Consider the following 22,173-nt stretch of genomic DNA (forward strand, 5'->3'; position numbering starts at 1 on the left):
TTTTTTAACTATTAGTGTGTTCCTGACTCTGTATTTTACAATAGGAATAAATGATACCATGTAAAACAGCTGGATTTTACTTTGTATAGCTGCATTGCCATTGTATTAGGTTCCAATTAGCAGCTATAGTAGCAAAGTTCATTAATTCCTTTGGTATGGAAAAATAACTCAGTAGTTATCATAAACGATGACCTTTTGTCTTCTTTATGCCTGTGGTAACATTTCCGTTGCTCTAAAACGAAATTGGGCTGTTGTCTGTGTGTATGTCTGTATGCTTTTATAGCAGTCAGCTGCATAAAGAGCAAAACCATTCGCGTCTGCTCCTCACAGAGATAAAGAACAATACTTTTTTCATTTTGTGTTTAGCATCATTAGTTATGACGGGCTGATGTTCATAGCTATGACTCTGGTTTCGTGTTAGAAGCGATATATTTATTGCTTGCCAACACAGCAGCTCCAGCGCCTCCAGCCGCCTCCCGCCCGGCCCGTCAGGCACTGCCCGCCTCCCCACTATGCGCATGCGCCGAGTCTCCGCGCGGCCCCCTGGGAGCTGTAGTCACGCCCAGCGCGGCGTTGGGTTGCCATGGAGGCGGCGCGACACGCCGTAAAGCGCGCGGCGCTTCCGGCTGGCGTGGAGGGCAGGGTCGGCACCTCGTGTGAGGCTGTGGCTGCCCGCGCCGACGCCTCCCGCCTGGCCCCGCCGCTGCCTGGCGCCCGCCGCCCCCAGGATGTTCAAGAAGTAAGTGGGGCCGCGCTCGGGAAGCTGAGGGGGGCCGCCCGCGGGCCCGCCGCTCTCCGGGCCCGGCCCTGCCCGCTGCTCCGGCAGAGCCAGGCCCGGGGGGGGCGTGCCGTCAGCAAAATCTGCTCCATGAGTCCCTGGAATACCTCTGCGTGCCTGTAGGACGCCAAAGAGGTGTCTCAGGGGTGTGCACGGTGTGTAGGGGACAAAGCCAGCCTCCTGCTGGGAAAGCTTTCTCCTCCCTTAGCCGGGCGTTCCCAGGGGGATAGGTTTAGGTTTAAGCCTCGTGAAGTCCTACGCTGAAAGCTGTACAGATGTTACCCTGTTAATTCCCCTATCGATTTACAACTGTTTCTTAATAATGCCTCTCAAATATGCCACCTCTTGGGCAGCAGGTTCTGTGTTTCTGAAATGCTCTCACTTGGCAGATTTGATGAAAAGGAAAATGTATCAAACTGCATCCAGTTGAAGACTTCAGTTATTAAAGGTATTAAGAACCAGCTGATAGACCAATTTCCTGTTATTGAACCATGGCTGAACCAAATTATGCCAAAGAAAGACCCTGTCAAAATAGTACGATGGTAAGTTTCTTTCCTCTTAACCTCCACTTCCAAAGTGCTTGGGTTGCTTCATTCTTCTGTTTACTTTCCATAGCAGAAGGACATAGGGGATTCGTTTCTTATAGATAATAGTGCTTGTTATCACCAAACCAGAAAGTTTGCACGTGCTTGTTGTGCTTTTGAGGGTGTGTTGGTAGGATGCTTGCGGAAAATAAAAGTGCTGGCTAATAGTGAATGTACAGCATACTTGGTGGCTCTGGGAATTAGCTTATTGAAGGGAAACATTCATCTTTGTGAATGTGAAAGGTCAAACTTGTTTGGACAGTTCCAGTAGCATTTTTTTTTTAATATTGGGCTTCCATGTATTGTTTGGATGACTTTCCTTTTTTTTTTTTTAATTGGAGGGTAGTATATTTTTGCTAATCTTTGTGAACAGCTGGTTGGCTGCTTCTGGATCTTTAAGGGGAAGAAAGTGTGCATGGGACCAGTGTTCAAGGCATACAAGATAATATTTTTAGTTTTAAACTTTCTTGATAGTTGACTGCCTTCTCAGATGCCAAGGTAGACCAGAATGTGCAAAGTGAAATATTTAACTTAAACAAAAAAAGGGCTAAGGAGTTACTAGAACTATGTTTCTATTTTTTTTATCTTGCAGTCACGAGCATATAGAAATACTCACTGTGAATGGGGAGTTGCTGTTCTTCAGACAAAGAGAAGGGGTTTTTTACCCAACGCTAAGGTTGCTTCACAAATGTAAGTTTGCTGAGTACAGTGGAGGTGGGGAGAGGGGTGAGTGTGTGATTCAAGAGGGCTTCTGTATAAATAGGTTTAAAAAAACCCACAACCTACTACACGTTACAGAACAGATCTTTAAAATGTCCTATACCTTCCAAACTGTAATTGCATGGCCTTTGCAGGTGCCTATGTGATTTGCATTCCTCCAGAATTAATGTAATTCTATATGTTAAATAATGTAACCTCTGTTTTTTAAACAATAAATTGCATAAAGTCCCACAAAAATTCTTTACAGTGAATTCTCTAGCACATAGTCTAAACTTCTTGTTGTTAGTCCTGTTGCCCTGTCTTTGTTCTTCCAAGTCTTTCTTTAAACCCTTCTTGCTGCCTTCAAATACTTGTAGGTTCTTACTGCAAAAATAGTCTTTAATTGTGGATTTAATGATGCAATGGATGCTCGTCTCCTTTCAGTATTTAGGCTGCCTGGTTTGTACTTGTTTCAGTGTCATATCTTAAGTTATTTTTATTGCTGTTCTTACTGTTCTGCTCAATTCTGTTATGATTGGATGAGTTTAGGTGACAGTAAGTCTCAATGTTTGAAATGTTACAAGAGGTTGTACATGCTTGAAAAATGCCTTTGAGAGCTGACGGCCTTCCTAATTTTGTCTGTCTTTGCCTTTTTCGTCTCAATAATGTTAAAGTGTTTATTTTTCACGGGAGAGATTATACATGTTATTTGGGGGATTTAACGTCCCTTAGCATGTGGGCACTTGAGCAATTGTTTTCATGGGGGAAGCTCATTAAAACTTGCTCAGTATGTGGGCTCTGTGAGTGAGCAGGAGGCTTAGGCCCAGTGTTTGATTCTGATAGTTGCAGCCTTTGTTTCTCAGAGGAAAAAATAATATATATGTATTTGATCAGGGAAAACTGTCCTCGTGTCCTTTCAGGACAGTGCTGTCTGGCAGGTGCTCTGATAATTGTTTCTCAGCCTTCCTACCCTTGCAGCACTTTAAGCATCGAATTGCCCCTTTTAAAGTGACTTGGTAATGAGCTATTCATGTTGTCATCCTCACATATTAATTGTAATGCTATATCTTTCCCCTCCTAGATCCATTTATTCTACCACATCAGCAGGTTGATAAAGGAGCCATTAAATTTGTGCTAAGTGGAGCTAATATAATGTGCCCTGGCCTGACATCTCCTGGAGCCAAACTTTACCCTGCTGCGGTTGATACTGTTGTTGTATCCTTCTTCATCTGTGGATTACTGCTTGCTGAGTTAATTTTCTATTCATGTGTTCTCAGCTGATTGTAATTTGAATTACTCTGGAGTTGAATGGTATGGAATGGAGTAACTAGCAATCTGAAAAGACCTGCAGAGGTTCAGGTGTTATTTGGCAAGGTGAAAATTGTTCTTAATTCCTTTTACTTACTGTGATGTTCCAAACCCCCACATAATTAATTCTGCTCTGCTCCATTAGGTGGGATGCTCTACCATTAATCTGATAGGTAATTGGAGCTCCTTCATGATGTTGGAACTGTGGAAGGAGATGAGGTACAGCCTAATTTGTAACCTGCCTTCTTAATCAATTCATCTTCAGTTATAGAAGGATGTGGTCCTGTTCTCAGGGCATTTGGACGGAGGTTTAGGATCAGCTCTGCTGTAATCCGGACTTGCTCCATGCATCTGGCGAACTTCAGCATATCTGAAAGGAGGAAAGTGTGCTAATTCACTTCTGCTAATTGTATTAGTGAGCAAATACAATGCCAACCTCTGCTGCTTTTGTCGTTATTCGGAAGCTGTGGGAAAAGATGAGCAGTTGGCATTACATGTTATTGAACTTTGAAAAGGCCATGTCTGATTTCAGTGCTTATATTTTCAGATTTGTCTCAATTATTCTCCACGTTGGAATCTAAAATGGCCTCATGTATAGTTGTAGCTTTGTTCTAGAAAGGGAGAGACTGTCATCTCTCTGTGCTAGGCATAAAGGAAGAAATAGAATGTAATGGTGGGAGGTCTTTTTATTTTGTAATTGCTATTTGAGGTTCATAAATACATGCTTTATGTTCCGTGCACTGTGATTCAATTGTTAAATGCAGTGTGTGATTCTGCTTATCTTCAAGAGCTAGTGCTCTACAATTACTAAAGGGGCAACAGTTCAACTAGGGAGTTTGTTGCTTTTTGAAAGGTGATTTTATGTTATTGCTTTTACTTTTCTGAAATAGTTTTAAAAAAATCCGTTTTCCTTAGTGGTAACTTGTAGGCAATAATGGCAGAGGGAAAGCAACATGCATTATGTGTGGGAGTAATGAAGATGTCAGCTGAGGACATGTAAGTGTTGTGACAATTGAAATGTAACCTGTCCCGTGTCATAATTGTTAGTTTGGAATTTAAGCACCCCTGTCATGGTTACTGAATCACTATTGTATCATATTTCTTTCAAGTATGGCGTTTATTCAAGCTGTTCTTTTGTTAATTAATATTAAAGTCGAGAGGAAGAGGAGGCAAGGAATCCCTTCCCTAGATTTTTGTTTACGAAATTAAAATAAAGTATTTACGTAAATGTGGATTTTAAGATGCACAACAGCAGTAGTGCCTCTGAATGTCACTGTTTCTTGTGCTCTGATCATACTTCTTCAAAGATCTTGCTGAACAAAGAAATATTTGTTACAGTACTTGCTGCCTGGGCTGGGCAAGAAGTGTAATTTGGATCTGTGTGGGTTGGCATCATTAAAGTGATTTTGTCTGCAGGAGTAACAGAGACTAAAGTCCTGCTGGTACTTGGCTGACCAACTGGGCATTTCCTCTGTGGCCTTCTCTTTTTCTTTGCCTTGTACCGATGTGCAGCACTCCTGCCTGATGTGCTTAGTAGCTTAGCTAAGCTGCTTGTGAAATGTGGAGGTCCATTTGGGGATAAACATCAAGTGAAAACTACTTCAGAAGAAAGAGGCAGAAAACTAAAATGGGCATTAGTTATTCCTAGCATAAATGCTAAATTATGAGGAATTAAAACACTTTGCCATTTTAAGTTGTGGCACCTGGCAGCAGCATGATCTTGCATCATACAAAGCAGCCCCTGTAAGTCTGGGCTGCTTTGGTTGCAGCCCCATCCAGCAGTAGTGTGGGTGACAAAGCTGATTCTGATGAAAACAAGCCACTTTTTCTTGTGGGGTTATTCTCATCTGGGTCATCTTCTGTACTGAGTCACTGTGCAATCATAAGGAGTAATGAGAGCATGAGGGGGAGAGGTGGCAACGTGCCCTAACGGACAGGGGTAGAATGGGACTGCTGCAGCCTGGATTTGCACCTGCTCTAGCTGGTAGGGAATTACTGCTCAGGATTATCTGTAGCGTTTTTGAGAGGTTGAGAACATGTAGGAAGAAGGGAAATGTGTAGCTATTTATTTATTTATTTAGCTAGCTAGTCTTACACCTGCAGTGATGTGCAAGCCTGGATTATTTGTATTCCTAATCCTAATTTCAAATTCAGCAGCCTTGCAGGTGAATGTCCTGTTCTTACAAGGAGCAACATAAACTGGAGAGGAAAAATTGATATTGATCTATGCAGCATGTTAGCATACTGTTTGCTGTGATACTGTTTCACAGTTTTGTTTTATTCAGTATGATTTCAGTCACTTGGTATGAGTATGATTATGATACACGATGCATTAATGCAATTAGCATAGAAGTATTTTCCTTCCTGATTACCTTTGGACAAGTTCTATAAGTAATAGAGTACTTGGTGTAAAGAGGGTAAATTATATTCTCCAGGGTAATTAAACTTTTCAGTTTTGGAATGATTAGTTTTGTCTTTTATTGTGACAAGACTGGATTTTTTTTCTATGGAATTAATCTACTGGAAAAAAGATGAACACAAATCCAGTGCAGATGTATAAAACAACCACTTTTAAGAGCTGACTTGACTCAAACTATATAGGACAGGATGTCTGTAACACGTTGCAAGTTCCACATTAATTTAGCATTTGTAGTCCTTTATTAAGTGGGTAGATGACCTGCAACTAGAAGCAAACCAGCTCACCTGTATTTGATCGTCTGTGGCATATTTGGAACCAGAGCATGTCAGGCTCTGTGTTCTTGCCTTGTTTCCTGTTACACCCCCCCACTTGTGCTACAAGGGGAAGAGTCATTTACAGCCCCTGTGCTTCTTTGATAGAGAAATGCTGCAATTCATACAACCCTTCTGGTGACTTTCTTAGGAACTGTCTCCCACAAAGAAGCAGTTAAAAATACTATCAAAGGGGTTTGACAAAATATGGGAGGCAAATATTGTCATATTATTACACATGACTCACATTGCTGAATGATAGCAAACACCGTTTCCTGTCCATATGTCGTTTATGACTTGTGGATGATAGCTTCTCCCCTTTTAATTGACAAATAGTACACTTTTTTTTTACTTTACATATGGAGTCTAGTACTGCTCTAATCTTTAACGTAATGCTTTTGTACTCTTTTCATTCTTCAACAGTGAGAAGGTCAACAAAGGGATTGGCATCGAAAATATCCACTATTTAAATGATGGTCTTTGGCATATGAAGACATACAAGTGAAACAAACGGGACTGTGTTACTCCAAGGGAATGCACTTAGGTTAAATGTGGACTGCTTTGTAATTCCTTGTTTTTAATGTGACTGAATGTACAAGTTATTTTGTTCTGTGGCTATGCTAAAATAAATCAAATGAATGCGAAAGTACTGTTAGGCTACAATAGTTTTCTAGATTTCTTTTTATTACAGTTCTTAATTGTTTTGTCTTAAACCCTCATCTTCAGTCACTGAAGATACCTGATGGAGAGATGCTGCATGGACTGTGAGTAGACTATTTTGAACGACAAAGAGGAAAAAGCCAAGAAATGTTTACATTTTTATGCTCTTCTAAAAGAGTAATTTAAAGTGTATATGAAATATAAGTAGTATGGTTTCTAAAACCTCTCAAACACTCCAGATTTTTTTCTTCTGATTAATGTCTCACTCGCTTACCTGTTTCTTGAATGTGGAGAGATCTTTTTTAACTTTTTTTAAACTTAATTTATTAACGGCATTAACTTTAATATTTTACATCAGGAATTTCTCTTTTTAAGATGCATTTATCTGTATAGGACTTATGAACTTAAAGTCATACTTGGACTATAAATTCTTTTATGCTAGTTCATATCTTAAGAATATATATTATGTTCCGATTTCTACCTGACAACACTGTTTGATATCACTCCTTATAGTGGAATTTACAGCAACGGTGGGCATACTTCAAATTGAGTATGTGCCAGTTGGTGCCTGATGTTCTACTCCCTGTTTACCTTCATATTTTAGGAGCAGGAACAAAATCACTGTTCAACAAAGGCATGGTAGCAAAACCTAGTTATCAGTGTAGCCAGGAGCAGCTTCTTCAGGTGGAGATGGCAGCTTGTGCGCACTGCCATGTGCACGTACATCTACACATCTACAGAACTGGTTAAAGAGCACGGTGTTTACCTGGATAATCTGACTCTGTTTAGTGACTGCATACCCAAAGCTATGCCGATGGAAAACAGCCTGTGCCATGGAATTATTTAATAAACTAAGGAAACTTTAAGGTCTACTGCTCATAACTCTGTCTCTGGAAGTATTTGTTAATATTTCAAGTCTCTATTCTAACACTTATTTTATTAATCCTAGAGCTTAATTTTGTATGCAGTGCCTTGTCTCAGTGCTGTTCTGCATGTTTAATTTCTGCACTCTGGGACCTTTCAGCAGATAGTGGCAGAAGCGTTCTCAATCTAATTCAGAAGTTAAAACACAACATGAGAGATGAAACGAATTACTTAACGTGCTACTTTAAGATTTCTTCTGTGAAGTTATTTAAAAGACTACTCTTGAAAATGACAGGATATGTCTGAAACTATTGATGTAGGAATACAAAAACTAAGATGATTAACACTTTGCACAAAGTTTGGTCAAATCTCACACAGTCCCTTCAGAATAATAGCAGACGTTATTATGCATATCAAAGACTTAGCACTAACAAGAAATCAGGATATTTATAACAGGAATCAGTTTGTGCCTCAGTGGCTCTTCTGGGTATGAGGTGAGCTAGCCTGAATTCAATGGTTTGTTTTTTCCTCTTCTGTCTTTTCTCTTTGTCCCTTCCTCCCCCTGTTCTGCTACAGCATCTCTCAAATATGGGATAAATGAAGTATATTCTGGTTTGGACTGTTAATGCCCATTTATTTTCTTGACCTGCTCTGAGTGCTGCTGTTGTAGTGGTATCACAGTTGTTTCTAATATCAGAAACATCTTTGAAATTTCAGTTGTATGTAGGTTTTGGCAGCAATTATGAGCATGTTTGCCTTGCTGTCAGTTGACCTCTGACAGGAGGTAAGGTGTGCCTTCTAAAACAGCTGAGCTGTGGTAGCTTGCCTGGGGTCTGAGCAGTTCTCTTCCCATTCTTACAAAAAAATCAAGGACCTGAATGATGCTCAGCACACAAAAGTTGCTACTCTCATGAGCTCTGGAGTACCCATTGTGGAACAGCTACTTCATACCCATCAGCTACTTCACATCACCTTTTCTCCTTTACTGCAGCTAAGGATAGGATGAAATGCTCCAAATGCTGTGTCAAAAGAAAGTTGTCCTCACCTAATAGCTATTTTATAGGTAACTGTAGTACCAGTAAAGCCTGTGCTAGATGTAGCACAGAGATGCAATACCTACTTTAAATCTTGAAACGTCTAGGTCAGATAAGTGAATTTTAAATGGCGTAAACACCATTATTTATTACCACTTTGTTACCATGTAACTGTGACTGGTGCAGGAATGGAGTTGTGACCAGGTGGCATATATAAAACTTGGGATTTCAAGTGCACTTATTTTTTTAAAGTGGAGAGTTCTACACATTGCTGTTTTGTATCATGTACAAAGAAAGGGTGAGTGTACAGGCGCGTTGATCTTTCTGCATATTAGTGTTCAAAAATACCTGTAAATGCAGCTGTACTTTCCACTTACATTGACAGCTAACCAACTTCCTTGTAAATACTATTAGCACTACTAACAGTGAAAACTGCTAGATGGAACCTTTATTCAAATATGCTTATAAAACACTTTTAAATGAGCAATTACTCTTGTGCTAACAGGCTACCTGACCGTGTTAATATTTATCCAAATTTAATTATCTCTTGCTTTTGTGTGATTGAGAATGGCCGTCCAAAGGTCACTGATTATTCTGCGGGAACTTCCTAATAGATGTTTCTTGCTGGCTTGTTCCCTGCTAGCTTCTTACTGGGTTAGGAGACCACATAAAGCGATGGGTGCACCCTTTGCAGTGCATAACCAATGTAGCTTAAGCTGATGTGCAGCTTGGAGTAAAGGAAGTCACTTAATAGTCTTTGAGACTGAATCTGTGGCCAGTTTTATTGGTACATTTTAGAAAGATACAAAGATGTTCGAGAAGTGCCTGAAAGAACTGAGAGAATGGAAATCTTGCAAAAATATATTTGTAACAGACTAAAGTTCTTCTTAGTTTTCATTAATAAATAGTTGGATAATACAACCCCCCCATATAAACTTAATTTCCTTTTATCACAAACATCAACAGGTCCTTTATTTCCTTCTAGCACTGTCAAAAAAACTCAATCATTTCTGTATAAAAGATTAAGAAAGAACATTCTCCTTCTACTTTTAAAATTAAGAGCTTTACCAAATCTGTGTGCAAAAACTGTACACCAGTACCATCAGGTACGAAAATTGAGTGTCTGTACAATGAGCACAGTTAACTCCTTGGTTCTGTGTCCTTTCTCAAAGACATCAGTCATTGTCTGAACCTTCAGGTGGCAGAAAGATGAGTGCATCGTTGTAAGTGTGGCCATAGGGTCTCAGCCTGTAAACACCATACATCATCACGTGCATGTGGTTGGGGGTCAGTCCATTGAAAGTGATGGCCATGTCTGAGCAGCAGCCATCTACCACCTGCTCAGGGTGATTAGCCATTGCTTCTTTGATGAGGGCGTTGACTGACTTGGTATTAAAGACATCTTTTCCTTCTGAGTCTTCAGCATTGTCAGCAATCACTCCAGTATACTTCAGGCATACTGCTAGCTGTTTATCCTCAGAAAGTTTCCAAATCATACCTCCCTGCTCTGGACACTTGTCAGTGTCTTCAAAAATACGGGAAAGTCGTCTCAGCGATCCGATGCTTAAGACGATTCCTCCCTTGCTATCTACATACTCCAGGTCACCAGATTTCACAGTATGGCCTATGTAAAAAGGCTGTGCAGGGTCTTTCTTCAGTAAGAAATACTTGAGATTTTCAATAATAGCAAATGTTGTTGGATAGGCAAGAAAGAACCAGTTGAATTCATCTTTGTAGCGCTCATATGTTAACTTGTAAGCTTTTCTCATCATCATCCACATATCGTTTGTGTTGAGGACTACCGAATTAAACACTTTGACATTCTCAGAGCTGTAGAACTCTGCCTTGTCACAGTGCTTGCTCCACGTCTCTTTCACTGCAGCCCAGTGCCCGAGGTCCTTAGGTTTCACAAGGATGATACAATAAACACGGATACTCTGACTGAGCTCCAGACGCTCATCTTCTGAAAGATTCAAGACATCTTCTTTGTTGGGAGCCTGGATATGATGGTGCTCATGGTGATGTGCTCTAGTCCCATGGCCCATCTTAAAATGTCCGAGAAGCGTAACCAGCACGCAGAAGACTCCTCCTAACACCACACCTTTCATGAATGAACCGCTTTCGGAAATCATTTTCCCTAGAAAAGAAGCACACTTCAGCAGCTCGAAGGGCACACGTTTACGCCGCAGACTCCCCGTCCTTTCACTGCAATCTCCCACCCCCAAGCCCAGCCTCGCTCCTCTCACGTACCGGGCGGGACAAGCCCCCAGCCCACCGGCTCTTTCCATGCCCGACCCCCGGTCCTACCCCCGGTCCTGCCCCCGGGGGGGCTGCGAGGAGCCGCCGGGAGCCGTGGCAGCGCCTCCGGGGCAGCCCCCGCCGCTCCCCGGGGCTCGCCGCGGCTTCAGGCCCAGCCTCCACTCACCGGTGCCGCCGCTGCCGCCCTGCGCCCGGCCACCGCCCCCTTCCCTCCCCTTCCTTCTCTTCCTTTCCTTCCCTCCCCTTTCCCTCCCCTTCGCCGGCGGAAGCACGGCATAGCCCTTCCAGGCGCCGCCCGCCGCTGTGGGGCCGCCCCCTGCCGAACCCGCAGCCCGCTGCGGCCTTGCGCCGTGCGGGGAAGGCTGGATGCAGGCCGATCCCGTGAGGGGTCGCTTCCCTCGCCCCGGTCACCTCCCTCGCCCCAGGAGGAAAAGGAGGAACCCCCCAACCCACAGCCAGGATCAAGCCTGGTGCCCCCCTCACTGAATGCCCGGCCCCAAATGCCCCGTGCTGCGAGCGGTGTTTGCTTGGTTTCCTGCTCCCGGCCCAGGGCACGCAGGATTTGTAAAAATTTAACAAAAAAAGCAGAAACATTTTTCAGAGGCAGACTTCCCCCCCCCCCTTTTTTTTTCCTTTTGTGGTAAGCGCTGCTGAGCTGCAGGTTGAAAGAAGCATGTCAGAATCCGTTTGTACACGTCACCTCTCAAGAGTTTACCATTGACATCTGACTTGAAGGCCCTTTATTAGCAGATGGCAGCGTACCCTTAGTGATCAGGCTGAAGTCCCATATGGGTTTTCCCTGTATTGTAAGATACATATTTCATTTTTAGCCCTGACTGGCTAAACTTAGTGGGTTTTATTGAAGGCTGTTTACAGCTGAGCTGCTCTGGATTCTCTGGCATCTGGCTGGGATCCACCAAGGCCTCACTATTCAGCTAAGTTTCTTTATAGGCCACTGGCTGTAGACTCCAAGGTTTAAAGATGTTATCTTTGGCAAAGAGATACGTAAGAATGTTGGTTGCTTGATTCTTCTGGGCTTGGGGAACCAGTGCCTGTGGTTCAGGTAAAAAAATAATACAAAAGAGCTGGTTCTGGCTAGTTCAGTATATATCCAGAATGGCTCCGTTCAGTGGAGCTGGTCCCCAATTACACACTGATAGAGAAGGACCTACTGTCAGTTTGCATGTTCTCCTAGTCCTGTTACCTCACTAAAGAAACATCACTTATCCCATCTTCTCCCACCCAGCTGCTTTTAAAGTATAAGCAGGACGATTCTCAGGTGCTTATCACAGCAGAAAATGGAGGTCAATTCAAAGTTTGTATTATACATCTCCTGTTTGCAGAATCCATTGTGGCTTTCAGGGCTTCAGCACTTGCTTGATCAGGTTCTTCAGAGATTTGAATGAGTTGCGGCTTGTTGCTTCAGCTGATGCTTCAACAAATTGTTTTCCTGCTTGACTTTAGTGAGGTTCTTTCCAAGGCTCTGACAGAATGACTAATGTAGCCACAGATTTTGACTGTCACTTTAATATATTTTCAACATTGCCTTTATCCAGCAGCAGATCAGTGAAGAGAAAGTTTAAGCAGCATATAAAGCATGTTATAGTCCTGAAAAGACTCTTCTGGCTCCTATGTTGCTTGAAATTGTTGCTGGGTGTTAAAAGGAGTAAAAAGGCATAGGAATGCATAAGATCTCACCACAGCCATTGTTAGTTCCTCTGGAGCTATATTAGAGATCATTCAGACACACACGTACTCTTGAAACCACCTCAAATCCCTGCAAGAACCTGTTTTTAAGAGCTGCAGGAGGTGACTGTTTAAAGTCATTCCACCATGGGCTGGGAACTAGCCAAATGTCAGAAACAGGGAAGGCACAGCCCTAAGATGGGAGTTACAGGAGGAAAGCCAAGGGAGATGATGAGCCACAAGGACCGAAGCAGGAGCTGGCGCCTCCAAGACTGAAGCAAATGGATGTGCATTAGTTTTGTATTGAAACACATGTGCCCACAGAATATCAGCCAGATTTCGGCTTTGAGTACCAGCTTGCTGTCCACTGAGATGTTCTGATCATTTGTGATATCTTTACCACACTCTCCAACAATAGCAGCTTTTGAAACCTATGACTTGTGCCAGGATCTAAGCTGCTGACAGAGCTGAAGAGCTCCATGGCTTGTTGCATGTCTTGACAGACAGCTGATCCCCTGCTATGTTCTGTTTGTCTTTCTTCGCTGGCTGTAGCTGCGCTGTCTTCTGAGGCTCTTTCTTGCCTCCAAGGAAAGACATCAAGACGTTATGTTCTCACTTGTGTGGTGCAAAATGTCCATGAGAGATTGGCCATTATCAAAACATATTTGATAGGAACTTTGTTCCAATTAACATGAAATGTTTCAGCTGACACACGAGTTGTCATCTTTTACAGTGACTGCTTGTTAATGATCACAAATGACTGCTGTCCACTCTCCTGGAAGCAGAGGCATCTGTCTCTCTTAACTATGCGTGCAGTAGAGAGGCTGGGCTAGAGCAGTGCGGTAACATTCAGAAAGGGTAACCAAAACTAGAAATGACCTATTGTGGATGTTTCTGGGTAGTTAAAACAACAGATGAGCTGTATAGAAAGAAACTTGAAATTACGAGAAGTGCAGAGGTATGGTTGGACTGGGACAGCTGACTTTGTCATCACATCACCCATCTGTTTAATAACTTTATCAATGACATAGACAGTGGAATCTAGTGCACCCTCAGCCAGTTTGCAGATGACACCGAGCTAAGTGGTGCAATTGATAGGACAAAAAGAAGGGATGCCATGTGAAGGGACCTGGACAAGCTTGAGAACCTTGTCCTCCTCTGGTCTGCCCTTGTGAGGCCCCACCTGAGCACTGTGTTCAGGTCTGGGGCCCCCAGCACAAGAAGGGTCCTGTTAGAGTGGGTCCAGAGAAGAGCTACGAGGATGATCAGGGGGTTGGAGCACCTCTCCTATGAAGAAAGGCTGAGAGAGCTGGGGACCTTCAACCTGCAGAAGAGATGGCTCTAAGGACACCTCATTGTGGCCTTAGTGATAGGATGAGGGGGAACAATTTCAAACTAGAAGAGGGGAGATTTAGATGAGATGTTAGGAAGAAATTCTTCACTCGGAGGGTGGTGAGGCACTGAACAGGCTGCCTAGAGAAGCTGTGGATGCCCCAGCCCTGGAGGTGTTCAAGGCCAGGATGGATGAGGCCCTGGACAAGCTGGTCTGGTGGGTGGCATCCCTGCCCATGGCAGGGTTTAGAAATGGATGGGCTTTAAGGTCCATTCCAACCCAAACCATTCTGTGATTCTATGATGCTGCTGAAGCTGCTGGCATACCCACTAGTTATACCAGTCCACCTGACTCCATCAGAAGAGAAGGCCACGCATGGTTATGGTGCAAGGCCTACAAACTCTCATCTTGAAGAGCTGAACTCCCACAGAAGCCTACAGAGCCAGTGCAGATGAAGAGGGGCTTTTGTGAAAAGACCAACTATTACTGTCCTGTTACACACCTGGTACTTTCTATAGTTTTGTTCAGCATGTAGAGTGCACAATGAACAAACAAATGTGCTTAGGTCTTTGATCCTATTGTTGGAAAAGGTTTGGGAATCCCTGTTTTAAAATCTCAAAGTAGTTAGGTGGAGATTCTAATTAGCAGGTAGGAAAAGCCAGATCTTTTCATTCACTTCACAGGGAGCTTCCCAGCTCAGTATTTCTTTTGGAGGAGTATGGGTTCTGGAGCCAAACTTTAGCTCCCTCTTCTGAAATTTTTGCCCTGCATCCTTGTCTTCACTTTAATTTCACACTCAAAATGGAATCCATGCAGGCTGAGCTGAAGAGTGATGCAGGCACAGACCCTGATTGCTGTGAGTCAGTTTTAAGCAAGCCCCTAGTTAGCCAAGAGATCAAGAAAGCCTCTTAACTTCATGTATCTCCAAGTGGTGAGACCAAGGATTGGCAGCATCCAGCCAGATAGGTAGGGGAAAGGAGGGACAGGGACTTTTTGTAATACATTTATATCTTCAGCGAGTGTTCACAGCCACATTCGACACAAAAACTTTGTCACAGGGGTAGGCATTGGACAATGGAATAAAGTTTTAATGCAAACAAGAGATTTGTGTTGTATTTTTAATACTAATTTCAAACTCCATGATGAGGTATTTACCTCTGAAAAACGTGTTCTCTCCAGGTGTTGGGCAAAATGCCAGAATTACCAGTTGAAATTTTCTGGCTGTATTATATAGGAGATAATGCATAATGGACTCTTTCAGCCTTGAAATCTTTTAAATTGATTAACTGTATTAAACAATAGTTTTAAATCACTTTTCTCTCCTCTTTCATCCATGAGCACTGTCAAGGAAGGTCTTGGCATTGAAATAGCCATTATTTAAATGATGCCCTCAAGCACAGGAAGATATATGAGAAGCAAAAAACTCCAGAGGAACTTACCAACTTTGTACTGCTATATAGTTTCTTGTTTTTATTATGTGTAGCTAAATGGAAAAAAACATCTTATTTTCTGGCTATGCTAAATCAATCAAGTGAATGCTAACGTCCCGCTAGCTGCAGCAATTCTGCTGGAATTGAACTAACAGAGACAATGCCCAGAGCTGAGCTGACATCATTGTAGATGGCTCCAATGTGCAAATACAACAGAAAGAGAATACGAACTAGCCATTTAATGCTATCTCTCTCGGAAGGACAGGAAAAAAAGAATCATTATTGATCAAATAGAAACAGACAGGGAAAAAAAAAAAAGCCAGAGGCAGAGAAATCTTATTTTTCAAGCTCCCAAAGAAAAGAAAAAAGTGATGACGAAAATAGAATTCTATCAGAAAGAATGGGTTCTTAATAGTCTTTTAAAATAAAATGCATGAAGCAGTGATGAAGTTATTTTGCTGCATCCCTAAGGAGTTTGCTTTTGCCAGTCTGAGCCCCTAGCACTTGGAAAAATACCTCTGCAGAAAATGATGGTCTCAGCAGAGCTTTTCAGGCTAAGATCACATAGGTAAGAAGCCCTGTTGTGAGCAGCAGTGACAAAGACAGCCCCGTGGCACACAGACAAGCCAGAATGGGAGCTTTGCTCTTTGGGCACTGCCTTGATGGGATTTACAGACAGTTCGTGGTGCCTGAGCACAGGGGTAGGTTTGTGGTTTGGCTTACAGGAATTCTGGGCCTGGGTCAGAAAACCTGTAGACCTTGCCTCAGTTTGGTTACCTGCTGCCTGGAGATGCACAAGTGTTTCTGTCATAGTATTAGTATATAGTCTAGTAAATAGCAAATAGTTATTGCTAGTAGATGGAAAGACCTGTGAATTTCTGTTGATGTTATCGTATTATGGGAAGAGGAAGAAGAGAAAGGGTGGAAATAGAAGAGCTTTAGCAGGCCTGAATGTCAATAGCTTCCATGAGATGCTTTGCCGAGCTAAATGTTGACATCCTTCTGACATGGAAAGTGAGGTTGTGAAATAGATTCTTCAAGCAGACATTTGCTTTCCTATACCAATGTTGAAGGAGGAGACTCCTGAGCTATATGTGCAGAGGCCAAACAAATGTGTCTGCTAGCTACACGTATTTGCAGCAAGCTGGAATTATTCATGATGTTAGAACAGCAACTCAGCAACTGTTCTGCAGCTGTAGATCTGTGATTTAGGGGAGGGGAGATGTACCAGGAACATTATATGCCTGGTCCTGGGGTTAGGGGACAAACTGCTTCATCTTTACCTGCTAGATGAGGACCCAAAAAGAGGGAGCTACTTCTGTCCGGGAGGGGATTGTGTTGCTCTGGGACTGTGATCAGATGCAGAAGCTTTATGCTTTATGCTTTCAGGTGAAGCAGGTGTGAGAAACACTCTGTAGCCAATAACTTAGGCTCAGGCGAGGATCTCAGTGAAGTAGTAATTTATTCGCGATTGCAATGGCGGGCGTCCCACAAGCAGGGGCGCACCTACTGGTTCCAAAACACAGTTTATATACTTTTTGATGACAGGACCCTCCCCTGTTTACGCCCCTGGCAGATAGGGGACAATTTCATCCGGCCCCAAAGGGGCCCACCGTTGCCCAGAGCCAAGCCATGAGCAACACAGTCTGTGCCTCTGTGAGAGCACATCCACGAAAACAAACAAACAAAAACCTGCTGCTCAACAGCAGCTGGGAGAGCGAAGAGTGAGAAACCTCCCCGCAGACACCAAAGTCAGCACAGAAGGAGGGGGTGGAGGTGCTCCAGGCGCCAGAGCCGAAGTCCCCTGCGGCCTGTGGAGAGGCCCCTGGTGGAGCAGGCTGCCATCCTCCCCCTCCCCCCCGTCCCCCCCGCCCTTTCTCGATACTTGGGAAACTGACCAAACACCACAACAAATATACCAAAACTTCTAGACTGTTACTTAGATAATGCCTACATCCTCTTTCCCTGCTCATTCAACTTTCCCAACTCATTCAAAAAACAGCTCTGTCAAACATTACATACCACACCTTTAACACCTTCAATAACCCTTTTTAACACTTCTTTTCATCTTTCTCCAGCCTGTACTTTCTCTCCTCCTATTCCTATTTGAAGTGGCCAGCCTGGCCACACTTCAAAGCCTGTCCCTGAGCTTTCCTTGCCTGCCATTCCTCCATCTCTCTTCCTCTCCTTTCCATCCTGGCCCTGACTCCTCCTGAAAATTTTCTTCCTCTTTCTCCAACCCTCTGCCTCACTACCTGCTACACTGTCAATACCATTAGTTTTGCTCTCTGCTTTTCCTTCTCATCTCCTCTCCCGACACACACCTTCAGGGCCTCCCACAGGAGGGCCCCCCACAGTGACTGTTCACTACATCCCCACACCTTCTGAAGCTTTTTCTGCATATCTTGCCAGGCTTTAATCACAAAATGAACTTTCAAGAGCCCTTGAGATATCGGGTCCTCAGGATTCATCCACGAGTACTTTCTCATTCTGACCCCAAGTCTCTCATATGATTTCTGTGTTGCGCATTATTATTATTCCAGCCAGGATCGGCAAGTGGTTATTTCTGCCCTGCCGGTATTACCCCTGGTCCTGGAGGATGAGCTCTTTCCCATTCTTGTATAGCAGCTCTCCTCCTGATCATTCCCATTTCTTTCCCTGTAAACAACATATTTATATACATAATTCCTCCCCAAGAGTATAAGTTAGGTCCTAGGAACTGGTCTAGTAATTCAGCTAGCCTGTCGGGGTCCTCAGTTAAAGACTTCATCTCCTTCTTAAAACTCCTAACCTCTCTGCCAGTAAGGAGAGGGGGGAGTTCACCTAAGAGGATACACAGTTAGTGTTAGTACTGTTAGTATCAGGGAAGGCAAAATTCTCAGTATCTCTTCTACCTTGTTCCAATTCTTGCCAGAGCCTAGAGTACGCTCTTCTCTAGGGACAGTGTTAATTGCAGTCCCTGTTTCCCTTCCTGGAGCGACTGCTGCTGCCACCGGTGCAATATTAGGATTATAGGGAGCATAACTTGGCTCCTCCAAAAAAAAAAAAAAAAAAAAAGTAATCTTATTGTTTACACATAAATTTAAAGCCTGAATTTTCATCAGGCCCGTATTTTGGCCAAAATACTGCTGTTTCCTTAATTGGTTCTTTTGTCCAGACTAATACACAATATATAACCTTTTTTTTTTATCATCTCCTCTAATTTTGAGATTATTTTTCCAATTTCTTATCATTCTTCAGGAAGAACTGTCGGTAGGCACTCCCCCAGGGATATTTCCCTGTCCCCTGGAACTCATATTTCCCATTTTTCCTAGCCCTTGTCAGTGTGCTGCTACAGAAATTTCCCTCCTGCAGGGTACCACACACTAATGTTCCGATTCTGGAAAATGGGGGTGTACTGCCAAGCACTTCCCCGTGCAAGGGGCACCGCACACCTATGAGTTTACCAGATTCCCTGGTGTACTGCCAAGCACTTCCCCGTACAAGGGCTACCGTACACCAAATTTCCCTGGTGTACTGCCAAGCACTTCCCTGTGCAAGGGCTTACCATACACCAATTTCCCGAGACTCTTCCTTTCTCTCCCTTATCTCACGCTTCGTCCGTCTCTGGCCGTGCCCCTCGTGGAGCTACGGAACCGCAGATCAGGACTCCACACTCGCTTCATACAAAAGTACGTCTCAATCACACGTCACACAGAGTCTCACCCGACCCCCAAGGCAATACGTAATATTTCTGACCTTGGTCTGTGCACAGAGTTACCGGATCAATTCTTAAACCCGGAGTGCCTACCTTCTTCCCTTTCCCACTACTTCATGGATCTTGCCTCTTTAATCAGTCTCGGGCCCTCTGTCAGCTCTCCGCAGAACCGCCACCGTCGATGCACAGGACCGCTGAAATCAGCGGGGCATGCCTTCCTGCTGCTGCGGCGGTGGGGCTCCCCGGTAGGTGACTGGATCCCAGACAAGCCCCCAGATTGTGAGAAACACTCTGTAGTCAATAACTTAGGCTCAGGCGAGGATCTCAGTGAAGTAGTAATTTATTCGCGATTGCAATGGCGGGCGTCCCACAAGCAGGAGCGCACCTACTGGTTCCAAAACACAGTTTATATACTTTTTGATGACAGGACCCTCCCGTGTTTCCCCAGTGGAGTGGGTAATCCAGGTTCACAATCTATCTGATGCTTCACAGACAATGCATGGCCTTCAGTTGCTCGCCTGTTAAATTTCAAATTTCTTTTGACTTTTTTTGCTGCTTGAAGTGGTAATGTTTCTTCACTTACCTGACTTGACTTAACACCATGATTTTCACCTAATTGTTCTAAGGAGTCTGGTTGTCTGCATTTTACAAGGTCGCCTGCTAAGTTTTCTTATCACTGCAAGCATATCTCAATACTCCATTCCTTACCTTTAAACAACGTAACTCTGCAAAAACAGCATTTTTATTCCCACAATTCCCCCCGTTTTTTTTTTATAAATTGTTGATTTTTGCAAAACTTTTCTCTAAGGTGTAATTTGGTAGATATCTTCTTCTTCTTCACCTTCTTTGCTTTCCATCTCCTCTAATATCATCACCTTATCTGAGTTAGGTGGTGGCTTCATGGTCATTTGTTTCAATAGTGCAGTTTTAATTAACCACTGTACTAGTCCTCTTACACAGGGGATAATGCAACAACCAACGGCTGTCAAAACTCCTGCTACTACAATCAAGGATGTAAATATGCCTAATTTTTCTGCCAATTCACTGGCAAGGGTGGTAAACCCTTGCAATGCTCTAGTTACTATGCCATCCGGGGCAGTATTGTTGGGTATAAAAGTGCAACAATGGTTGCTCAGTTCACACACACACACACACACACACCTCCTTTCTCCGCAAGCACCATATCTAATGCTATTCTGTTTTCCCGAGCCATTTTGCTGGTGGCATCTAGTTGTTCAGCGATTCCTCTTATTGCATCCCTTGTATAATTTATGAATCTTTGCTGATTATAATAAATATAATTAATCCAATCCACATTCTTATTGATTGTTACCCATCAGAACAGTGACTCAAACCCTGCAGCAATTTGATTCTTGGCTTCCTGTTCATCGGGAAATCCTCTAGGCACCCCAATAGAATCTATGTACGCTCTATCATCAAATAATACTCCTAAGCTTCTTTTACTTCTTCTGGGTATTTGGGATGTTTCTCTTTCAAATGCCAGGGTGAAGGGTATAGCTAATTGAACAAGTGCACAAGTGCCTTCCCAGTTAGATGGCAGGGTGGACCGTAAGATCTTCCCTCCACAGTACCACCAGAGATCTGCCCTGGGGATCTCAAGTCTTGAATAGTTTCCCATCAAGTCCTCGGTAGCATTCAAGGTCCTCGTGCACAAGGCAAATTCTCCCAGATGCCGGGTAGCACTCACACCCTGCCGTGAGAGGCAAGCTGTATGGTTACCTATAGCTGTGGAGAATACAGGGGGAGCCCTGATATTGCTATCATGCAAGGAAGGGAACAGCAAAGAGAGAGACTTACAGGCCTCATTTCTCCAGGCAGTCTTTTCTTGGTACAATGCAATCATACATCGCATCCCCTGGGAATCCTTGGTCCACCCCAATGGGCAGGGCACTAACCGGGCAATCGGTCATCCCGAGGCACAAGCATAGCAATTGCTATGGTTGAGACTCTGGACAGGATATTTGACCCATTCTATCCAGGCATTCACATCCCCATACCCCGTTTCAATCCCAAATGTTTGAACTGTTGCATTTCAAAGAGGGCCTCCTGTTTTCTCTCCTGTTTTCTCCTTGAGTTTCTCCCTTTCTCTGATGGCAATAGAGGATCGTTTCCATACAGCTATTCTCAATCTGGCTGTTTGGTTTCTCCCAGTTATTTGTTCTCCCAGCTCAATTGTCGTTGGGCATTTAAATCTCCATAACCTGACACCTCACAAGCATCAAACATGACAGATAGTGGTACATAACCCTCTGTCACATTCACCCATATTTTTATGGGGTATCCCGTCTTACTATTATCTGGTCATGCCTTTTCCAAGTTGCCAATTGACCAAGGCTTTCTCTGAGGCCTACAGTCACTAAAAACAAAATTAATAATTGATTTTTCCCTGTCATTATTTTTAAACCTTAGGTTTCCAAATAATTATCAATACAAAGAATAAGATGTACACTACTACTATAACAAAAACCCCTTGGGAGCACGTCAATTCGCTATAGGTCTGTCCTTTCTCTCAATCACAAGTCATATTCATTAGTTACCTGTGAAAATCACAGAATCACAGAATCGTCTAGGTTGGAAGAGACCTCCAAGATCATCTAGTCCAACCTCTGTCCTAACACTAACAAGTCCTCCACTAAACCATATCACTAAGAGCTACATCTAAACATCTTTTAAAGACCTCCAGGGATGGCGACTCAACCACCTCCCTGGGCAGCCCATTCCAATGCCTAACAACCCTTTCAGTAAAGAAGTTCTTCCTAACATCCAACCTAAACCTCCCCTGGCACAACTTTAGCCCATTCCCCCTCGTCCTGTCACCAGGCACGTGGGAGAATAGACCAACCTCCACCTCTCTACAGCCTCCTTTAAGGTACCTATAGAGAGCGATAAGGTCACCCCTGAGCCTCCTCTTCTCCAGGCTGAACAACCCCAGCTCCCTCAGCCGCTCCTTGTAAGACTTGTTCTCCAGACCCCTCACCAGCTTCGTTGCCCTCCTCTGGACTCTCTCAAGCACCTCCATGTCCTTCTTGTAGCGAGGGGCTCAAAACTGAACACAGTACTCGAGGTGCGGCCTCACCAGAGCCGAGTACA

At 43.5% G+C, this 22,173-nt stretch overlaps 2 protein-coding genes across 3 annotated transcripts; one reads left to right on the forward strand and one right to left on the reverse strand.

Moving 5' to 3' along the window:
- Positions 1 to 202: 202 nt before the first annotated feature.
- MCTS1 (MCTS1 re-initiation and release factor) lies at positions 203 to 6,748 on the forward strand. The gene is made up of 6 exons (XM_048070686.2): positions 203 to 739; positions 1,168 to 1,320; positions 1,955 to 2,052; positions 3,143 to 3,276; positions 4,298 to 4,365; positions 6,523 to 6,748. Exons 1-6 carry the CDS (start codon positions 729 to 731, stop codon positions 6,602 to 6,604), a joined length of 546 nt encoding a protein of 181 aa, XP_047926643.1. The 5' UTR covers positions 203 to 728; the 3' UTR covers positions 6,605 to 6,748.
- A 2,673-nt stretch (positions 6,749 to 9,421) lies between these two features.
- Positions 9,422 to 11,177, reverse strand: C1GALT1C1 (C1GALT1 specific chaperone 1). Of its 2 annotated transcripts, none has more exons than XM_048070685.2 (2): positions 11,083 to 11,177; positions 9,422 to 10,794 (listed from the first exon to the last, which is right to left on the reverse strand). In XM_048070685.2, the coding sequence occupies exon 2, from the start codon at positions 10,787 to 10,789 to the stop codon at positions 9,833 to 9,835; it is 957 nt and encodes a 318-aa protein (XP_047926642.1). In that variant the 5' UTR covers positions 10,790 to 10,794; positions 11,083 to 11,177; the 3' UTR covers positions 9,422 to 9,832. The 2 variants fall into 2 exon arrangements, with proteins under 2 accessions (XP_047926642.1, XP_013040529.1); XM_013185075.3 differs by lacking the exon at positions 11,083 to 11,177 and adding an exon at positions 10,965 to 11,077.
- Between the last annotated feature and the right edge of the window lie 10,996 nt (positions 11,178 to 22,173).

This window comes from Anser cygnoides, chromosome 13 (assembly GCF_040182565.1).
Source record: "Anser cygnoides isolate HZ-2024a breed goose chromosome 13, Taihu_goose_T2T_genome, whole genome shotgun sequence".
NCBI lineage: Eukaryota > Metazoa > Chordata > Aves > Anseriformes > Anatidae > Anser > Anser cygnoides.

What these genes read in the sequence shown, in the direction of transcription:
- MCTS1 (XM_048070686.2), top strand. An exon ending in GCTAAGGTTGCTTCACAAAT is followed by an intron (nt 2,053 to 3,142) that starts GTAAGTTTGCTG and finishes TTCCCCTCCTAG; the next exon opens with ATCCATTTATTCTACCACAT. An exon ending in CTGCGGTTGATACTGTTGTT is followed by an intron (nt 3,277 to 4,297) that starts GTATCCTTCTTC and finishes GGTAACTTGTAG; the next exon opens with GCAATAATGGCAGAGGGAAA.
- C1GALT1C1 (XM_048070685.2), bottom strand. Translation starts at nt 10,789, where the DNA reads ATGATTTCCGAAAGCGGTTCATTCATGAAAGGTGTGGTGTTAGGAGGA.